Here is a 23,071-nt window from a genome sequence, read left to right as displayed (position 1 = left end):
TGTTGTGATTCTAAGCCTAAAATGTGAATTTCCGCTCCCCTTTTAATACTGCTGAGATTTATCATAAGAATAACCAGTCCAAAGTAGTGTAGATCCTAAAATATTGAATTCCTCAGGAATCTACACAGTCTCATAGACTATGCCATGCAAGGCAATTCAGTATTCATGAATCAGGGAAATAAATACATGTTCATTCTGCAGACTGTTAACAGAGCACTTTTGGGGGGAATTAAAACAAAACAAAACATAGTCCAACCAATGGCAATATGACTGCTGTGGTGGTAAGAAGAAAGCCCATTTAGAAAATATACTCAGTTTTTGAAAAATCCTCCAACTGTTCTAGCACCATGCATAAAAAGAAAATCACTCTTTCTTCGTACTTTCTCCCTGGCTTTGGTGAAGCCTGGGACACCACAGAAATGTGTATTGACAGGGAATCCTCAGATCTCTGGAGCCATTATTTCCAGAACAGCAGGACTCCCAGTTCACCCTGATCCCAAGGGTGTCTCTGGCTCTCTTACTAATTCCTAATATAGAAACCCTGTATGTGCCATACCACTGGGGACAAGAGTCCTTTTGCATATAGACTGTCTAAAACACTACCTTGCTGGTTACTGAGACACAGAAAGAAAGACAGACTAAAATTAGGAGTCACCTTCATTCAGAAGGTGATTACTTTCCTGGAACTGACCTTAAAATAGGGATCAAATTAATACATTACAACGATTTACAAAACAAATGCTTCTCTAAATAGATTTCTTTTGAGATTCAAAATGAAGCAAAGTGAGGAAAAACTAGGCATTCAAACACACACACACACACACACACACACACACACACACACACACACACACACACACACACCACGTTTAGATAAAGGTATATAATGTTGCTGAATCATACAGAATTATATTTAAGACCTACATAATCAGGTTTTAAACATGTAATAAGTAAACCTGTCTTACACCAGCAGAGACTGATTCCTAGTCTTGACCTAACAGTTATCAAGCTGGTTACAACCCAGCCATTTACACACATACATCTGCCAACTTTGTAATCCTAACTTACCATTTTCAAGAGGTGCATCCTCCGGCAAATCCACATCCAGCATAAGATCATCATCCTCAAGGTCACATGATTCAAGATTATTCAGAATATCCTATGAACAAAAGCAGTAAAAACACTATAACCTCACCCAAGGAACACATATAATCATTCATTTTGAAAGTATCATCATATAGTTACTTGGATTTATTTAACATTTGTACTGCTTTTTAAAAGTATTTTAAAAATTCATCTGTACTTATACTTTGAATTTTGGATCCCCAGCTCAGAAAGCTCAGGATGCAGGTGAGATACAGGAAAAATGAGAAAAATAAGGATCTTTAACTCAGGAGAAGAAAGGGAGGATAATATAGAAGCAGCAAGAAGAAGGAGGGGAAAATAACACTAGCATGTTTGAAAAAAGACAGGCAATTATTATTTTATATTTATCTAAAATTACATATAATACATGTAAGTATATGTCTATACATACATTATGTGTTTTAAATGAAGTTGCACCACTTGCAGTGATTAATACTCCCCACAAGAACCATAGCTAACAAAAACCCCAGTGCAGGCATGATAAACCCGAGTTGTTGGTCAAGAGTCCACTAGACTCCCGACGCAACACAGGCTACTATTGTTGACCTTGATTACCTCAAAAAGCTGGAAGTAAATCTCTACTGCTGAAGAAACCATGTATTGTGGATATAGAACTCAAAGGGTTTGAGCTGGAATTGACCCAGCTGAGGACTAGGTACTACAGTACAAGGTGATATGTGATCTGCTACAGGAGGAAAACAGGTAGTGGTCCTCCCCAGCTATGAAGCTTACGAACCACTGTGATGCCCAGCATGGCAAGCTAAGGCACAGTTGTGGCACTCATTCCTTGGTGGTAACCACAAGCCATCTAACTGGACTGAAGACTCACTTAACAGGAGGGAATCAGGCCTGGTATTGTGACCATACCTAATGAGATTATAGATTACAGCAGAGCTACTGCTGTCACTTTCCTAAACCAGTGTAATTCTTTACTGCATTATAAATACTTACTTTTTGTTTTGCTGTTTGTTTTTTCAAGACAGGGTTTCTCTGTGTAGCCCTGGCTGTCTTAGAACTCGCTCTGTAGACCAGGCTGGCCTCAAATTCAGATCCACCTGCCTCTGTCTCCCGAAGGCTTGGATTAAAGGCATGCACCACCACCAACTGGCCTAAATAGTTAATCTTACACCCACAAGTAAGTATAGTTCACCTCTCATCAAAGAAGCTTCTTTTTGCAGCAGAAGACCATTATAGAAACCACAATTAGTCAAAAATGCAGAAAACAACTGATTGTGGGCACCAACCTAAAGTGATACACTACAATACAACTTTTACAACTAAGGCCTAGGGAATATCACAGAAGAGAGAGCAGAATGATTCTAAGAGCCAGAGGACCAGGAAGTCTGCTGTGAGACTGTGCCTTCAAAGCTTTACACTTATGAAATCTCAACAACATGGCTGCCTGAACAAGAACTTAACAATTCCGAAGTAGATGGAGGCAGTCTCACAGGGTCCCACCCATAGATGAAGAAGTCAAATCAATTAACACCTCATTAATTACCCAGTACTGAGTGGTCAGCCCTAGAAAAATATATATGCAGGCAATATTGAATAGACTCAGCAGGATACATTTCTATGTTGATTGAGGTATAGGTATAGGTATAGGTATAGTATAGGTATAGGTATAGGTATAGGTATAGGTATAGGTATAGGTATAGGTATAGGTATAGGTATAGGTAACAAGGATTAAATTAGAGGAAGCCATGAATTAGGTGAGCATAACTCCTGGTAAGAAGGACAGGAAAGGGGTGATCTAATTTATTTTAACTAAGTTCTAAAAATCATATATAATTCTCTATAAAAACATCTAACTGTGTTAAGTCTAAGTATGTGTCAAACTAGATGGTACTGGTATCCCAAACCAAAAATGACAATTAAGGTCAGAGAATAAATCTAAGCCATAAAACATAGTATTCTAAGTCCACAGCAGGGCCCAATGAGGTATACCTAATCAACAAAAGCAGTACTACCAACAACTGCTAAAATATCTAGCTTTTAGTACTAACAATGTTGTACATGTCACAAAAGTGAGAAGGGTCAGCAGTGATGGTGTTTACCCCAAGACATAAGACCTGAGTCAATCCCCAGGACCCACACTGTGGAAGCAGAAAACCAACTTCCACTAGCAGTCCTCTGACCTAATCACATGTACTATGGTATACACACATGCACAATCACTCAGACAGACACACATTCAGTAAATAAATGTGAAAAAAGTTTATACCTAAACTTTATCTGGGCTTTTCTTATATATTTTGTTTCATAATGAAAAAGTTTTTTTTTCTTTTAAATAGCCTTAGAGACAATGGTCTGAGCCTGCTATAATGAAAAGGTGATAGAAAAATCATGATATAACCTTTTGGATTTACTAAAGACTACAAGACTATAAATAAGGAATAGTCATATTATTAGGGGAGGAGGAAGTATCAACATTTAATGCTTAGCAACAAATCATTACATACACTATTTCTAGAATCTGTCTTGTTTTATATTAAGATGCTCTGTGAAGTGAGAGAAGTCTGGGAGGAAGTATAGGAGTGAATTAAATATGCACAGATGTCTATATATTTAAAAGTACACTTATATCTGGGAGGGAATAAATAAACCATTCTATGAGACCGTACGTGCTTATGCTCTTGTTCTTTTTGACATTTCTGTACTACAAACATACTGTTCTTACTAGATTTATTTAATAGTAAAACTTGATATTAAATAAAAGTTTTCTTCTTAGTTGCAGTAGGGAAGCTCAAATCATGTAAACCATGGCCTTGCATATAACCACAAGGCATATTGCCAATAAAATGCCAATACATATGAAGAACTATTCTACAACAGGGTGAACACAGGCAAAAAAAGAATAAAGAATTATCAAGATCTGAGAAGTTGTGATTTGAAACAAAGAAATGTTATTGTAGCTCCAATACAGAAAACAGGTATCAGTGGGGGCTGAGAAAACAATGTGGCCACTGTAGAATACATAGGACATACATTAGCCTGCCAGTGCTGGTGACAATAAAGCAGTTCTGATATACATTGTGGAATAGAAACATAGCATCAAAGTTACATGAGAAGTAAAGTTCAATGTGAGACTGCAATTTGGGCTTAAAAAGTAGATACTTAAAAACTGATGCCTACTGGCTAACACACAAAAAGTGAAGAACCAGCTGGGTGGTGGTGGCACATGCCTTTAATCGATTCCCTTGGGCAGAGGCAGGTGGATCTCCCCTCTACAGAACAAGTTCTGGGACAGCCAGGGCTACACAGAGAAACCCTATGTCAAAAAAAGAACATGCAGAACCATCTTGATGAAACTAGGAAAAAAAAAAAAAAGGTAAGAGAAACAATGACTGACACCCCACCACATCCACACCAAAAATGAAGGCTGGATTTAGTAGGAAAATAAAAAATTAACAGATAATTTTAGAACTCAATAACTTTGATGTGCCTAGTCCATCTTTGAGAAGACATGTCTTTAGCAGACAACTGAATATAAATGTCTGTTGGGCAAACATATTTACAGCATGGGAGTCATCAACAAATAAATGAGCCCTCGAAGATGTTGAATAATGACTATGTCTCAGAATTACACCAGCAATGTTCCTGGGTCTTACTACTGTAAGTTAGGTCCAGGAAAAAGGCAAGAAAAAGAAGAAAAAAATAATGAAGTACAATTTTTCGTCACCATTGTCTGCACAGAGTAAGCACTGCAATACTACAGAAAGAGAGGACATCACATGCATGTAGAGGGTTCATGTCTCTGCTGCAGTCTCTCTCCCTGAGCTTGGAGTCAGCTTCTAGCAGCTCCTGCTTTAGTTTTATTATCTCCACTTTTTAGTTACATGTGTATCTGTATGTTGGAAGTGGCTGGTGCATGAGAGGTTGAAGCCTTTCTCCTTTGAACTGATTTGGCACATCTGTCAAAGTAATGTCCTTGTATTTTCTGATGTTGCCATCATGTTCCAATGATTTATGCGACCACTCTTTTGGCTGATACTGCCCTGACTGACAGATTTTTAAAATGAGGTAGTGTAATTCTTGCAATTTTGTTTAACCTTTTCAAACTATGTAGTTTGTTTCCCTCATGCATAAACTGAGCCTGTCTCTATTCACAACAGGTTTTGGCTGGTAATACTCTGAATGTACACATCACTTAAGTGTAGAATAATGTCACTACTACATGGCATCTCACATCCCCCAACACCACACGACTCTGCTTTCTTATTTAACTCTCTTTTCATTTTTTTCTTCAACTCTACTCTTCAGAAACCCTGCATACATTCCATTAGATTTACACTTAGGTATATTTTGAGATTACATTTTTGTTAATTCTAGTTCCTAACTAGCTATCAAATTATAGATTTGTTTTGTTTTGCTTTCTTTTGCTTCAGAGACAGGGTCTCACTATATAGAGCTGACCTGGTCCTCCTGAGAAGTATGAGAATTACAAGCACAAGGAGAAATAATACTTTTATATTTTTACCTTGTAGTTGAAAAATTACAATTGTTACTATTCAAAGATTCCATGAGATTTGCTCTATACAACATGTCACCTGAAAATAAAAATTTTAATTGTTTCTTTGTACCTTATTGTATTGTTCAAACCTTTGTTCAACAGGCATATGCTGCATAAGCCACTTCAGCCAAGGCAGACTACATACATTAATACAATAGTGGTCCCCTAAGATTACACTGCCTTATGAAATTGTAGCCATCTTAGTATATTCTATGCCATTCACAAAACAACAAAATCACCTAACAATATATTTCTCAGGACGTATCCCCATCAATAAGTGTGGTGAAGGTCCATTCATTCATTAATTCATTCATTGTCAAATTAGCTGAAAACCACTGCCTTCTTAATTAGGCCCACAAGGTAACTAAAAGCAGAATGAATCCCTTATTTTAACGAAGACTGCTCCTTGGCTCTACACAGCCATGACAGTCATTCAAGGAGAGAAGTAACCCCAAGGTGGAATCTTTTCCACCTGTCTCATAAGCCTCATGGAAAGGTGCAGCCACAACTTGGAGGCCATGCTAGAGCTAACCAGGCCAAGCCTTCTGTGTGGGATCCCAGTGACTATGGAGGTGATGCCTGTACCCTCGGCTGTTGGAACTGATGTGTGCTTTGGCTCTCTGCTTTTCTTCTTCACCGAGCTGGAAGAGCATCACTCTTTCCTAGCAGCATCTCTCTGTGTCAGGCCTTCTTACAGAGTTATGGAAGTCCCACAGCAAAGCCAGAGGAAGGTGGCATCTATAGGAGATACAAAGCTCCCAGAATTGTATATCACTCCATCACTATTGCCCTCTGTTTGGGTCTCTTGTGAGCACTTCATCAAGTCTCCTTTGCATTTCTTTGTGGTCAGAAGTGGGGTCAGTGCCAGGATGATTCTACTATTCTCAGTTTTAATTTATGAATTTAAGATTTTGGTTTAAGAGTATACACCTTTACACTGCTCTGCCTTCTTATGAACTGGCCTTTATCAAGATGTAATTATTGCCCCCCTCCCTCACTGTATATGTGTGTGTGTGTGTGTGTGTGTGTGTGTGTGTGTGTGTGTGTGTCCTTTACAATAGCCCCCCCATGTTGCCCAAATTGTAGTGAAACTAATATTCCTCCTGCCTCACTCTCCCAATTAGTGGGATTATAGGAATAGACCACCATTCCCAATATCCTAGGAATTTCTTTACTCTGAAAACTACTTTCTCTAATTAAAGAGCCAACCTCAGCTTTCTTTTAACTAGAGGTTGCAAAGTGAATCTTTGGTTATCTGTTAAATGTAAACTTATCCATTAGATTATACATTAGAAATATATATATATTTTTTACTTTTAATGCAATTACCTAAAGACAAATACATCAAAAGAAACTACTGAAACTGAAATATTGACATGAAGAAAGAATGAGAAGGAAACTTCAAGGCCATGAAGGACACAATGAAAAGTCTAGGCTATCGGTAACTGAGTCCTGGAAAAAGAGACAGACCACAGAGCAAAAGCAGATTCTATAAGAGATGGTTACTTAGAGTCCACAGAAACCCAGGCCAGCATCTGTTCACCAGTTATGCCCTAGTCTATATGTCCCTATATGTGAAGGCTGGGTTATAAAGGACAAATGATTAGATTATTATTTTTAAATCAGATTTAACCCCTACTAAAGCTATTTAGTTCATTTACATATTGAGTAATTACTGAAACAAATGAGATTGTGTCTATTATTTTATTCTTCCTGACAGGTCTTTTTCCTTTGTATTTTTTCTATTGCCTTTCTTTAGAATATTGTGGGGTTTTACTGTTAGTTTTTGTTTTTGTTTTATTTTGTTTTGAGACAGGGTTTCTCTGTATTGCTTTGGAGCCTGTCCTGGAATTTGCTCTGTAAACCAGGCTGGTCTCGAACACACAGAAATCCACCTGCCTCTGTCTTTAGGGTAGTGGGATTAAAGGCATAAGCCACCAATGCCCGGCTTAGAATGTTTAAAGTTGAGAGAGAGAGAGAGAGAGAGAGAGAGAGAGAGAGAGAGAGAGAGAGAGAGAGAGTGTGTGTGTGTGTTTATACCACAGGATGAGTACAGAGGTGAGAAGACAATGTGGGAATCAATTCACTCCTTACAGAATGTAGGTTCTGAAGAACTGAACTCAGTGTGTCAGGCTGGTGGCTGGCACCTTTACCACCCTGGGCCATTTCACTGGCCCTGGGATGCTTCTTATTTTAAAGCAGTTCATCACTATTAAAATTATAAATTGTATCTTGTTGTTTAATTAAAATGTGACCTTGAGTTAGCAGTGCTTAGATTAGTGCTATAATACTTTATGAATACTACAAGACCACAGTAAACAAAATTACCTTACCTTCCTCTTGAAACTCAAAGGGTCCATGAAGAAGTAACACAAAGAAAACAAAAATCCATAAGAGCAAATAAGTAGAGGGCTGAAAGTAGGCTACAGAATAGCTGAGTGAGAGAACACTCAGTACAAAGACTCAAAGGAAGACACAGAATGTCAGTCTTCCCCCAGCATATGACAGTAAGCAACAGCGTACTATGGTGACAGCTAAGCTTTCTAGAACTCAAATTCATGCAGAACTGAAGTAGAAATTGAAAACAAGGAAACTAAAAGTGGCTATACTTTCTTGATTGAGCCATTATTCACCCTCACACACATATCTGCACACATATCTCAAGTAATAGTTACACCAAGATTTATGCTTTGTAAAAGGACAAGCATGGTTTCTACTAAATAAAAATTAGCACCTACTCAAGAAAAATTCAAACCCCTAATATAGGTGTTAGACAACACTCCACTAGAGCAATCCCACAAACCAACAGTATCTCAACAACAGAAAACAAAGATGATTGATATATGATATCCTTCTGTATGCTGTGAATATGTGTTGCTTTTATTGGTTGATGAATAGAATAGAGCCAGGCAGGAAATCCAAACAGAGATACAGAGAAAAAGAAAGTGGGGTCAGGGAGATGCCATATAGCTGATATAACTGCCAGAGAAGCAAGGTGTGCGGTAACGAGTCATGAGCATCATGGTAAAATATAAACTAAATGGGTTAATTTAATTGTGAGAGCTAGTCAGCAATATGCCTAAGCCATTGGCCAAACAATTGTAATTAATATCAAGCCTCTGAGTGTTTATTCTGGAACTGGTGATGACGAAATAACTGAACTGGCAGAAAGACTTTACTTTCATTAAAAATCTTCAAAGTCCAAGAAGGGAAATCAAATAAACAAATAAGGAATTTAAATATGAGCCAGGGAAATAATCATACGAAATCAATTCCAAACACAGACAAGAGGAGCTGGAGAGATGGCTCAGCATTTTATGGCACTTGCTGGTCTTCCCGAGGACCTGTTTTCAATTCTCAGCACCTACATGGTGGCTCACAACCATCTCTAACTCTAGTTACAGAGACACAACATCATCTTCTGACCTCCAAGGGCACCAGGCATACACAGTATATAAACATACATGTAGGCAAAATACCCATACATATAAAATAAAATCATATACAAGTTATCAAAGTAGACAAAAAGAATCAGTATCTTCTAGGCTTCATACTGTTCCAAGCACAGAAAAGCAGAAGGGACTTGTTTAGATCTTTTAATGCTTTAGAACCATCATGGAATGTTGGCTGTACACCCACTGGTGTACTCAACAGAGCAGCATAAAGACCTTTGTTTTGGAGACTGAAGAAACGGCTCATTCAGTAAAATGCTTGTAAGCTGGATTTCCAGCAAGCACACATAAAAGCCAGGCATAGTGGTGCACACTTGCAATCCCAGCACTTGGGAGGCATAGATAGGAGGATCCCGGGAGCTCAAAGGCCAGCTAGCCCCGCTGAGCACCTGGGCTGGGGGGAGGGGGAGGAAGGATGGACATACATAAGCACAACCTTTGTTTCAAACCTATCAGTGTCTGATATTTTCATACCATTGCTTAACAAATAGCAATCCCTACAAAAATTAGACCCTTGACACTCCTCCTCCCCACCCCTACCTGTTTTAACTATTTTTTTTTAGTTAAATGTTGGCATCTTCAAGACTCATGGAGAGCTGAGACAAAATGTGGTAAGATCTCACTCAGTCTTTTGTTTGATTTTAAAGAAGCACATTTATAGCAGATGTGACACCATACAAGTGTACCCACTAATCAGCATATACCAAGCAAGACCTTGTTAAGGTCTCCATAGATGAATATCCCAGTTCAGCATGACATACACATGAAACACAACCACTTTATCTTCCACTTTGTACTCAGAGGAGAAATACACCGTCCTTTCATGTACACAAACTCTCCACCAGCTTTTATCTAACCCAACAGCCACTGTCTAGCAGCTTTATCCAGTTGAGTGCTACCTCAGGAATAACCAGCTTTGTTTCTGAATCCTATGGAGACATGATTGCTCAGTAGCAAGCTCTGTCATCTGGGTACCATAGCAACCCTAACCCATAGTCTCTTCCACTACAAAGCAGTCAAAACCAAAACTTCTAAATTAGTCACTTTCATATGGCTTCCATTACAGAAGGACTGCATACTTCATTTCTTTCTATTCTGCCTTTCATGTTCTACCAAGAAAAGCTATCTCCATAGGAATAAGATCTCAACCCTTTCATGTTTAGCAATAGAGCACTGTGACACTATAATATCACAGCACAAGTTACCAGGAACTCATCCAAGAATTAAAGGAACCTATCCCATCCCCCCACCCATTTAACTCTCTTCATTAAACACATGTTTTGGTGAGTCAGGGTTGGTATACCAAATTCTACATTTTCCCAATACCAACTACAATGGTTTTTGGCACTATTTATATTAGGCAAAATGTTACAGGGCATATAGGCTTCCACAAAAGTCATACTTGAGATACTGGCTGCAGGTTGAAGGGTTCTCAAAGGTCTTACTGGGATTTGACAATTTGGTAGAACTCAAAGAACTCAGGAAAGTGATATATTTAGAATTATGATTTAAAAAAATGAACACACACACACCACGAAAGAGCCACATAAGACAAGGTCTGGGATGGTCATGAATTCAAAGCTTCCATGTCCTCTCCCAATGAAGCCAGTACATGTCATCTCCATGGCACACCGACACAAAACAACACACACAGAGCACTGTTAACAAAGATGCCACCCACGACCCAGTGTCCAGGGTTTTTGCTGGAATTGTCTTACAAAGTCAAGACTGATTAAATTACTGTCCACATGACTGAACTCTACCTCCAGCATTTTTTCTTTTCTCCCAGAGGCCAGCCTAATACATGGCTCAAAGCAACTCTTTTCTCAGTGTTTGATCCTCTAGAACTAAGCTACCTAATTATCATAAACTCCCAGAGACAACCATGAATTATCAACTGGGAAATTCCAATGTTAAAATAGTCAATGGCCGAGAAACATCTAATAAAAGCTGATGGGTTATAACGAGTTTAAACTTTTGAGCTGTATAACTTAGATCAGGTATAATCTTTTTTTGTGGAGTATGTGAAATTTGTGTGTAAACATGCTTTGTCCTTTTCAGGAGCCACTGTATCTTAACAGGAACTTAACTTTGTCAAATAGCTCCGTTGTAGAGTATTTAAGATGTGTTACATTCACTTTTGCTGTGGAATATTTGATTAATGATGCTGTGCCATTTTGCCTGCCTTAATACCTGAGTGGTCTAATAAACAGCTAAATAGCAAGAGCTAGGCAGGTTGGACTTCCAGGCAGAAAGAATAAATAGGAGGAGAAATTTAGATTTGAGAAAAGGAAAAGCTAGGAGTGAGAAAAGGAAGACCTAGGAGTGAGAAAAGAAGGAAAGGATGCCACCAGGGGTCAGCCACTCAGCCACACAACCAGCCTCGGAGTAAGAAGGGAAGAGACACATAGAATTAAAAAAAAAAAAAAAAAAAAAAAAAGTAAAAATCCCAGAGGCAAAATATGAACGAGAAACAGGTTAATTTAAATTATAATAGCTGGCTAGAAACAAGCCATGCTAAGGGTGGGCATTCATAAGTAAGAATAAGTCTCCATGTATTTATTTAGCAGCTGGGTGGCAGACCCCAAAAAGCAAAAGACTATTTAGCATTTTATTTATATTTTCTTTCTAGGTCTCTCATTAATAGTTAAATATTAATAACAGTCCTGCTTATGCTAGCAAATAATTTGAGAAATTTTAATATTAATCATGTTAGTAAAATCCCTTGCTATCCATGGAGTCAAGCTATTATGGAATGACACCATCAGATACTTGGTAATTAAATAAATAAAAGGGGTTGTTTACATCCACTTATATCCTCACATATGATTTATCTATGCTAAGTTTAAAAGGATAATGATTGTTCTGCTGCCCCAAAGCATTTGCCCTAAAGAATACTCAACCTAAAGTAAATGCTAAATAAAAAGAACCCAATGTTCTAACATTGAGGCGTGAGGTTATGCTTGTGTCTTTTCAGAAAATGAACAAGTTTCAGATGGTTCCTAATCTGATGCATCCAACCAAAACATCCAGAGACCACCAGATGAGTGAAAAGCCTGACCAGGACATTCAGGGACCACTAGATGAATAAAAACATCTGAGAACAGATGACAAATCCATCAAAAGGTGATGTCCCAAGAGGGAGGGTAAGCTGATAATTTGGGGGAGACATCAGGACTTTAATTCCTCAAGCTGAGACTTTGGGGAAACAAGGACTAACCCAAAATTGATGCTGTTACATTTAATGGCTATATTGCATGTTAATTCTTGTCAATGCAGAATTCAAATGCCTTTGTCAGGGTAGATAAGACACAACTGTGACAGAAGACATATGAAATTGTTTTGCCATGCTAAGGACATAGGGGTTTGTGTGGAATAGGCCCTATTATACCCATTTTGCTCCCAGCAAAAATAGCTGCAGAAATTAAGACATGGATGAATTAAGGATGGTTTTTGCCTTTTCTCAATCCACTGTTGGCTATTCTTTTAATTCTCTCATGCTTGTCTGTTAATTAGACTAGCTACAGAGGCAATGCATTCAACCTTGACCTCTATTATAGCCACTATTTTTTTTCTTTAAAAAAAATTTAGAAGGGAGATGTTGGGAGCACAGATGCCTTTGTACTCACAGAAGCACGGAAAGAACGGAAAGAACCAGGAATGTTAATCACACAGGGTTATGTCCTCAATGGAGAAGAGAAAAACCAAATACCTGCATGTCATCCAGAAAGCTGAGTGGAGGTTGTTAATGAACTGGTGACCAGTTTGCTTTCTGTGGGGGCAGACCTCACTCACTTTTTACTACAGACCTTACACCAAATCTGCAGAAGGATCATTCCGGACTTTCCCTCCCTAGTCCATCACCCATCTTTAGGGGAGATGTCACCTGTACTTTATGCCTTACCTCTATGGTATCAGTCAGAGACCACAATAGATTCTAAGCCCTTTAGCTATAAAATCCACCCTCATAGTCAGATGTACTACATAAAAGAGTCTCTATGCAGTCATGCCTTGAGCTTTACTATGCACCTAGAATTGGACTGATTGGACTAATTGGTTCGCAGAAATCTTTTCCCAAATGGTACTGTTTTAAAAATGCTGACAATGAACCACCAGGCATTAGACTTCCTGAAGTGTCATCAAGATTGACAAAGCCAATCTGCATGGGGGTTTTCATTTTATCTCTTCGAGGGGTTCACTTCCCTATATAACACCTCAGGGAACCCCTCAGAGAGTAAGTGTGATCAAAAAACATTGTATGAAATTCTCAAAGAATTACTTTAAAAAGGAAGGAAAAGCATCAGGTATATCCTAATTGAGCAACATCAACAATATTCTTGAGCAATGCTCCTTAAAACTGCCAAAGCCTTCAACATGCAAAGTCCGAGACATGGTCAGACCACAGAGAACGTGACTATTAACTGTGTATCCCCAAAACTCCTAGGCTCTAAATAATAGCATTATGTAATAAGGTACCAACAATGGTTAGTTCATGTAACAAATGTGTCATATTGAGAATAAAGGAAACCTGATGGGGGAAGTACTTCTGTGTATGTTTATCTTTTTCATTGTTAAATAAAATACTGTTTGGCCAATGAGACAGCAAGTAGACGGGGCTAGGAATCAAAGAGGATTCTGGGAAATGTAGTAGAGAAGTGCTGATCCAGACAGGAAGTGACATAGCAAGGAGACTCATATTTAAGTGAAGGAAAAACAGGAAGGGCCCTCTTTTCCCCTCTGCTCCTGCTCTAGAGGCACAATGTGATCCACTGACCAGGAGGGACGCCAACAAGGCGTCCGATAAGATAAGTCTTATAAAATATATAGGTTTATGATAGTTAAGACTGAGCAAACAGATGAGAATCCTAGTCATTGGCCAAGCGGCTTTAAATCTAATACAAGTTTCTGTGTATTCATTTGGGCCTAACTCAGGCAGGCGGCTGGTGTAAAGCTCACACGTGGAGGTGGGGCTCAGGCGACATTTGGCAGAAAGATTTATGGTAACAGAAACCAGCTATAAAACAGACAAAATCTCCCTGCTACTATCTTTATAATAATTTTTCAAAACTAAAACTGTTCAAAAAAAGTTCTCATAAAAATGACTGAATTTTCAATATCAAGAAATACTGCTGTGGTCATTCATGTCTGTCATTCAGCGCTCAGGAGGCAGAGGTAAGAGGATTATAGCAAGTCCAAGGCCAACCTGGCCTGCACACAGAACTCCATAAAGGAAAGTAAACAGTGTCCAGAAAGACAGAAAGGATGGAGGGACAGGGGGAGGCAGAGAGAGAGAGGTGGGAGAGGAAGGAGAGAAGGGAGGGAAGGAAGCAAGGAAGGGGGGGCAAGAAAAAGTATCTTAATTTATAAGTAAATTGGGATTACAATGATCTTTTTTGTGTAATGTGTGTATGAGTATAAGGGCAGAGGGGAGGCCATGCAGGAGTGAGTGTGAGTGAATAAGAATGAATATGCAGGTGTGAACATCACACAGAACAATAGAGATCAGAGGAGAACTTTGGCAAGTAAACTCTCTCCTTCACCCATGGGCCCTCCAGCACTCAGGTCATCAGGCTTTCCAAGCAAGTACTTTTACCAGCTGAGCCATCTCATCTGCTGGATCACAGTTACAGCTCAAGAGAAATTATTGGGAATATATTCAATGTACTTACAATAAATATGCAAGTATACACTTATTCCCTTTCATTTCTTCTCTTTTCTCTTTCACAGAGTCACCTGTAACCAAGGTAGGCCTCAAACTTGCTATGTAGCTAAAGATGACTTTGAACTCCTGATCTTCTACCTCTATTTCCTAAATGTTGAGATTATAGACATAGACCATCTTGGTTGACTATAAACCCAACTCATTATCCAGCTGTATACAGTAAACCCACCTCATCAATTCAGATGAATAAAATAAAGGCACTAAGTTTGCAGGTTGCTGCTGCTGCTGACCTTGAAGTATCTCTACCAAGTGAGCACAGTACACCTCATCCAGCTTTTCTGTGTGTCTGTCCTTTCTTCATTCCCTTCTTGCCCCAGTCAGGTCAATCCCTGAAGCAATACAGCACAAGGCAACTTACATTAGCTGCCAATCATGTAGTAGATTGTGGCCTAGCCAAGTTGTACTTCACTACACTCTAAGCCTTTTAAAAATTTACTAAGTTCTAGAGGTTTTCAACATTGTAATAGTGTGTGATAAATTTTAGCTAAGACATACTCAATAAGCTGAAACATGAATGCATTAGTAGCACAGGTGTGATGTATTTAGTGGTTTCCATAGTGGTATTAACAACTAGCACTTTGATATGCATAAGTTTAAGAATAACTGAACAAGTGTTGCAAAAGACAGAAGACGACACAAGCATCTATCTAAATTATAAAAAGAAATGTGCACTAGGATGGTTGCTATAGCAATGTGTAATTGCAAAATATTAGAAATAATCATGATATTGTTATTAGAGTAACTTAATAAAAATGTATTAACAAAATAATGTATGACTGGTATGAAAAAATAGGAATATATCCATGAAACGACATGAAATAAATACTTTAAGTAAATCAAGGCATAAAGAAAGTCTGAAGTTTAATACAGACAGTAGCAAATGAACTTTAATTATGACAAATTGTTAACTGGCAAAGACAGGTTGAGAACTAAACAAAGCAAACCCGAAAAGTAGTGCTTAAGCTACAAACTGTTAAAAATAAAGCTGAAAAGAAAGGTATGACCCATGCATGAACACATATAGATACATTTATAGCACACACTATGGCCCTAATACACACACACACACACACACACACACACACACACACACACACACACACACACACACGTACATCATGGTTAGGTTTCTCAGTTGAGATTAGAGTTAAAAAGAAGGAAAAGGAAAGAATAGAATGAACTCTGTGCTAATGGGTGGAGTTGAAGGTACCACTATGAAGACTGAATAACAGAAATTACACACAATTCCTAACTACTTTTGCCATGATGCTTAAAAATCAATGACATGAAAAAAGCGCACACCTAGTCCTTAGTTGGGGTTCCTAAATCTACAAGACAAACCTAAGTCCTCCTGGTGCCAAAACAAGAATGTTCAAAGGTAATGAGGCATTCAGAAACATACAGGATCTGTCATAAAAGTACTCCTATTAGTTAGCAAAAACAACTGAATAACAAAAATACTGCTGAAATACAGAATAAGTGTTTATCAGTCCATAGTGACATGAGTCCCCTTAAACAGACAGGAAATGGGGTTAGCCCTTCCTTACATCAAAATTCCAATTAAAAAAGCATCAAGATCCTAACACTGGAAAAGATGAATGTTTGTACACTCCCAAAGTATCTGCACAAAGTAAACAGAAACAGAAATTTGCATTTGAAAAACTTGATGGGTATTACTTCATTTATCTGAACAAAGTATTATCAATAGAAGTATCAAATAAGAAACCATGCACTTTCTGATAGGCATGAAATGGATCGCATTATCATTTCTGTGGCATTCTTGCCAAAAAAGCATAATCACAATCTCATTATGAGAAGTCACTCATACTGGAGATTATTCTAAACACAAAGGATCCATACTCTTCAAAGATACCAAGATTATGAAAGAACAACAAAACAAAAACAAAAAAACAGCATCACCACAGGTCAGAGGAGTTAAGGAGACAGTATAAGCTAATAGGATGAGAGGCCTTGGAATGGACAGACATCAGATGTTGGCAGCAACATTGACAAAATTAAAATTAAAAAAAAAGGTGTGAATCTGATTTGGGACTAAATTCAGCATACATTCCTGGTTCGTATCAATGCCAAATATGGCACTACAGCAATGGAGTGTAGTAACCTTAGGAGAACTGATATGTCAAAGGTATATGGTAACACTATAAATTCCCATTTAAATCTAAAATGAATCCAAAATCAGTTAAGAGAACAAAACCAAAACCGAAGCTGTACCTTATATAAAACTTTCTGGGCAGAAAAAATAGTTCTTGTCCCCTTCATGCTTACCAAAAAATTTTGATAAACACTAATAACAGGGTCAAATAATGAATAAGGAACCTTTGAGGGCAAGGAATGTATATTCAAACAAATGTCACATTTTTCAGGCACTGAAAACAGAAAAAGGCTATAGTGGGATGGGTTGGCAGGTATAGGGCCTGCTGCCAAGCCCAGCAACTTGAATTTGATACCAGGAACATACATGGTAGAAGAAGAGGACTCCTGAAAATTATTCTCTGATCACATGAATGTTTGCTCACAGCATGAGTGCAAGCACTTGCACACACACTCACACAAACACAGGACAGAAATGTAATTAAAAATTGAGAATCCCTCTGTAAACAACTTCAGAGCTTGGAGATGTCCCCAAATAATTTGATACAACTTCTCATGAGGGAAGAACCCTACAGGTTATAAGTTATGAGACACTAACTCTGTATGTAAGATCAAAATTTGGGGTTCTGCTTTGTGGCCTTCTGTTCTTAGGCTACTTTCCACTGCATCATATATTAAAAGATGGAAGCCCCAGAAACCACCTTTCAATCTGCCTCCATGCAACCCAAGGCAAGGTACTCAGTTCACAGGTTCTGAGAATATAGGCTACCTGACTTCTCAACCAAGAGAGCAATGAAAGACTAGGGTAATGTCACCTAAATGCCCCTAGAAATGTAAGAACTTGGAGGCAGTAGGTCCTGGCATTCACTTTCGAAAGAGAATAGCTGGAGGTGTTTTAAAATATAAACTGCTCATTTAGAACAGCAACTTTAGCAACTCTTAAAAGTCATCCAATTAGTGAAAAACATTTACTTATCAGCTTCAGTGTCCTTTTGAACAAGTCTTTACCTGTCTAATCCAGTTTTGAGAAGTCAAGCCTCCTTAGTCTTATTAACCGTGCACCTATGTTAGGGACCACAGCTACCTAATGGGGACAAAGTTATGAACACTGCTTTTTGTTAACAAATTACTTTTTGTTTGCTTTTTGTGTTTTGTTTTTCAACATAGGGTTTCTTTGTGTAGTCTTGGGTGTCCTGGAACTAGCTCTGTAGAGTAGGCTGGCCTCAAACTCACAAAGATCTGCCTGGCTCTGCCTCTGCAGTACTGGGATTAAAGGTATGCACTCCCACTGCCTGGCTAACAAATAACTTTTCTTTTTTTTTTTTTTTTTTTTTTGGTTTTTTTTTCGAGGCAGGGTTTCTCTGTGGCTTTGGAGGCTGTCCTGGAACTAGCTCTTGTAGACCAGGCTGGTCTCAAACTCACAGAGATCTGCCTACCTCTGCCTCCGGAGTGCTGGGATTAAAGGCGTGCGTCACCACCGCCCAGCCAATTTGTTCTGTTTAATACAAAGCCTTGGGCCTGGAAGTTTAAGTAGTAGTACACCAACTCTGCATTTACGAAAAACAACTAAATATTCCAAAAAATATTGTGTTTAATATCAAAGATACAAAAAGTGTATATGAGCATTTGAAATAGAAATATTTATAGAGTATTTACTACTGTGTCAATCTCACTACCTTTAAAATATTATTTGCAAATATCTGCAGGTTCAGCTTGGAATAACAGGTTTTCCCCCTGTCTTCCTAGCTCATTTCCATAACTTCATCCCGAACTCTTCTCCACCTCACACTTAGACTCAGCTATTCCTCATCATGACTTAATGATATCCACACACTACTGTCCATGTTTTTCCTATGCTAACATGTTCACCATCATGGATTCCTTGGCCAACAGATCAACTTTGTGCATATTCTTCAAAACTTCATTCTACTGTCAATTCCTCTTTAAAACAAATGCATCCTCTTCCCCTCTCTCTTTTTTCTCCCTCCCCAACACAGTCATACCTCTCTAATGTGTAGCCCTCATGCGCACTAATAATAGTCTATCACTTTTAAATCCATGCTGTGATCATCTGTTTATATGGTACCAGAATCTGAACTCATTAAAGATAAAGACAACTTTAAGAATTTAACACTATTCCTGGAACACAGTAGAAACTCAAAAAATAACTACTGGGCTAAACTTCAGATTGCAATGTACCTAATGTATTATAGCATTCATTATTAATAAATGAGATAATTATGCTTAAAGGATCAAAAAACTATATTAATAAATTTAACCTTATTCAAAGGTGAGTTATATTACTGGGACAAGAAAGAACTTTTGCTGGTAATTCAATATGGGAAAACATCTGGTGAGAGAGCAGTTTTCTTTCTCTCACTATAAGGGATACATATCTATAGCGACTGCACTGGGTAGATCCTTCTATTCTCTCAAGTTCTGTGATTCAGTATCACAGAATAGCTAGAGGAATGAAGATGAGTTGGAAATTCCCATTTACCTATTTTAAGACCGTCTCAACTTTCTGTAAGCCGTCCCTCACCTTCCCATCTACACTGACACCACATTTTTAGTTACTGGCAGCTTGCTATTATGACACGTGATGCCTTAGAAACTCACTTTCTAAAGGTGTTATGTCACAATATGCATGGCAAATACTAAACAGCAATAAACAGTAGCTGCAGTTTAGGGGTTTCTATTTTTTAAGTGAATGGCAATACTCAAGAGGCCTTTCATGGCATTCATTTCAATAAAGATTTATTAAGACTTTAGGACCTAAAACCTAAATGAGCAATGAGAAAAAAATAAACTATCAACCATATTCAAAACAAGAAGTAGGAACTAGAAGGTAATGTGACCAGACTGACTGAAATGAGAAGAGGTTGTGGAAAATCAAAGCCACAGGGCAGATTCCACATTACAAGGAGCAGGAAGCTGACAAGAAGGTAACAAGTAGAACCAGCAACTCCAGATGATTTGGCAGAGCAAATAGAAGCAGAAATATTACTTGTAATTTCTAAAATTGAGGAGGTGATGCATCTATACAATCAATCAAGTATGAAATTCAGCCAACTGTACCTCTCTAAATATCTTTCCAAAAGTCTTTTCCTCTACGCCTCCATGCACCACTACCTTAGTGCCAGTCATTACCACCCCTGCTTCAACAATGGCTTCCACTACTCTTCATGAATTCCCATAGTTCTTTTTCAGTTCACAGAACAAAACTCCAGTCCGCTCCCTGGTAAATGCTCTGCACTGACAGGCTTTTCTCTGTCTCTCAGCCATATCAATTCTTGAGCTACCCTAGCCATCTCACTTCTTTAAATAGATTATCCCTCCTGCCCATTCCCCAAACACAGAACATACATCCAAGATATCTGTGCTATCCTAGTTTACTCCTGGGCTGACTTAGCTAAATTACATCACTTCCTCAAAAAGCCTCACCTAACACTCAAGGTCAAGCCTGCCTTATAATATGAAAGAACCACACTAGTTGGATTGTATATCAGGAATGAGAATGTAAGGGGTTATAAAGACTTCCACAGACAGGGAAGACTAAAAGCCAGGATTTAGTCTGATGTTGTAAGCAAGGCACATGGGGAACACCAATGTACATGTACACACACACAAGATTTCCTGCTAGGAACAATTCTGTGACAGGAATTAGCATACTTAGTTTTATGATTCCTTTTATGATGAAACAGAACCAGAGCTTCTAGAGATGTAGCTAGTCCGGAGTTAGAGTAAACAAAAATTAAGAAAGACGAAACCACCTTATACAAGAAATCAAGGAATAACATAAGAATGGAATCAAGGAATAACACAAGAATGGAACACAAAAGCCAAATACATGGAGCACACTGGCCAGGAAACAGACAAGACTAAAGCTCGTACTAACCAAAACCAATGGGTGATTCTAATGTGTCTGATTCCCAAAGAATATGTTGCTGGTCAAGTGGAGAAATCTGAGTGAGATGCAAAGACTAGATGGCAGTAATATATACATGATCATGTCATGATCTGAATGATTATTCTATAGACAAGGGAAAAATCTTGTTTCTAAGATATACTAAAGCATCAGAGGGACAGGAGACATCAGGTAAGGATGACTCAATTGACTCAAGGGAGAAGGCAACTACTTTGATTCTTTGGTTTTTTGTTTTTGTTTTTTTGTTTTTGTTTCTTTTTTATTTGTTGTTTGTTGTTGTTGTTTGACAGGGGCTTTTGCTATATTTTGCTCAGGCTGATCTCAAACTCATAAACCTCCTGCATCCAAATGGAGAGATTGTAAGCATGTACCACCATCTGGCCAAGCTCTTTAATAAATCACCCCATGTTCTACATTATTTTGTAGAAACCATTAACACTGTGTTATTGATGTTATGTTAACACTATAACATCATGAGTATGAAAGAATGGAGGAAATAATATTCCATATTAGCTTCAATAGAAAAGCAAGGGAAGCTATAAATTCACCGTGAAAGAAAAAGACAAAAATGAGAATGACAAGATGTCTCAGTAGGTAAAGTAGTTTACCACCTATACTAAGAGCATGAATTTATTTCACAGGACTCGTGTGGTAGAAGGAGAGAACTGACTCCTGCAAGTTATCCTCTGATTTCCACATGCACAATTCCTGCTCTCATGCACAAACAAATAAACAAATCAATAAATTAATAAAAAGTCAAAAACTCCTAAGAACCAAAGTTTAACCAGAAAATAGCCTCATGAAACACAAACCAAAGTTTTGCATTCAATACTCACATATGTTATGTTAAAAAAAATCTTGGGTGAAGGGCAATAAGTATCAAAAATGAGAATTTAATGAACAATAAAATAAAATTCATAAATCATATCACTACCATATCTCTAGCTTCCTACCAAATCTAGATTATTAATGTCATTTCAAAGACTCAATAGGTTCTCCTTTGATACAAAAAAAAGAAACATAGTCTAATCCTTATAAGATCCTTATGTCTTCAATATAAGTGGAAAAATCAATATAAAGTAGTATGATAACACACAGGGATAGTGCTAAAATAGGAGGAAGGGCTGCTACAGTTCAAAGCAAGGTGAAAGGGGTCACTAGTCAGTACTGACTGTGTAAAGCAGATGTGGAGTTCTCACAATCCAGCAGAAAACCAGGTTGTGGTTTAAAAGTGTTGGGTTGCACCTCATCATTAAACCACAACCCTTTGTAGGGAGAGAAGGAGAAGAGAAAGATCTGAATGCAACCTTGGAAGGTGAATAAACTGGTAGGCAAAGGGACCACAGGATAGGAAGGCTTGCTAAGTTCCAGCATGGCTTGTAGGGAGAGACAGAATGTAAGCATCTGGAGAAATACAACTAATTTCAAATGATCCTTGCACAAGGATATTAGCAAGCTATAGTGATCCAACCATCCCTGAACAAGAAAGAAAAGAACTCCTGAGCTAATTGGGAGCATGAGGGTAGGGGAGAGGGTGCTGCTACAATAAGAGCAAGAGAAGAGGAGTAGAGGAGAGGAAATGGAGGAGCAGAGATATTGAGTAGGGGGAAGAATAGAGGAGAGAGAGCAGGATGAGAGATACCATATCAGAGGGAGCCACTATAGGTCCAAGAAGAGATCTGGATCTAGGGAGATCTCCAGAGACCTACAAGGATGACACGAGCTGACAGTCCGGGCAGTGGAGGAGAGGATAGCCTAGAAGCCCTTCCCCTAAAATGAGATTGATGACTACTCTCTATGCTATCCTAGAGCCCTCATCCAGTGACTGATGGAAGCAGAGACAGACATCCACAGAAATACACTGAGCTGAAATCTGGAACCTAGTTGAAAAGAGGGAGGAATGAAGATCGAAGGGGTCTGTACCAGGTTGGAGAAACCCACAGAAACAGTTGGCCTGAAAAAGGGAAAGCATATCAACCCCAGATGCTGTCTGAGAAGCTAGTATGGGACTGATCCAGCCCACTGATCATGGATGCCAATGGGGAGGCCCCTGCACTCCGGGGAGCCTCCGGAGGTGGACTGGCGTTTTTCCCTGGTGTGTAAGCATGTAAACCAACAGCCAAGATTCTAGAGTGACTGTTTACAAAGTGCTGATCTGAAAGTTGTTTATCCTTGACAACAGGAGAACTTGTGCCAAG

The 23,071-nt window shown here is 38.5% G+C and overlaps 1 protein-coding gene across 10 annotated transcripts in view; it reads right to left on the bottom strand.

Annotated features, from left to right (window-relative positions):
- Positions 1-23,071, bottom strand: part of Ccser2 (coiled-coil serine rich protein 2) — a 124,675-nt gene that overhangs the window by 69,410 nt on the left and 32,194 nt on the right. For all 10 annotated transcript variants that reach the window (XM_027389431.2, XM_027389432.2, XM_027389435.2 and 7 more), the window contains exon 4: positions 1,069-1,159. In XM_027389431.2, coding sequence (XP_027245232.1) covers positions 1,069-1,159 — 91 coding nt within the window. The remainder of the gene's footprint in view (positions 1-1,068; positions 1,160-23,071) is intronic.

Source organism: Cricetulus griseus, assembly GCF_003668045.3.
Source record: "Cricetulus griseus strain 17A/GY chromosome 1 unlocalized genomic scaffold, alternate assembly CriGri-PICRH-1.0 chr1_1, whole genome shotgun sequence".
NCBI classification, from domain to species: domain Eukaryota; kingdom Metazoa; phylum Chordata; class Mammalia; order Rodentia; family Cricetidae; genus Cricetulus; species Cricetulus griseus.
The sequence above is the reverse complement of the archived record's forward strand: the minus strand, read 5'-3'. Positions and strand labels throughout refer to the sequence as shown.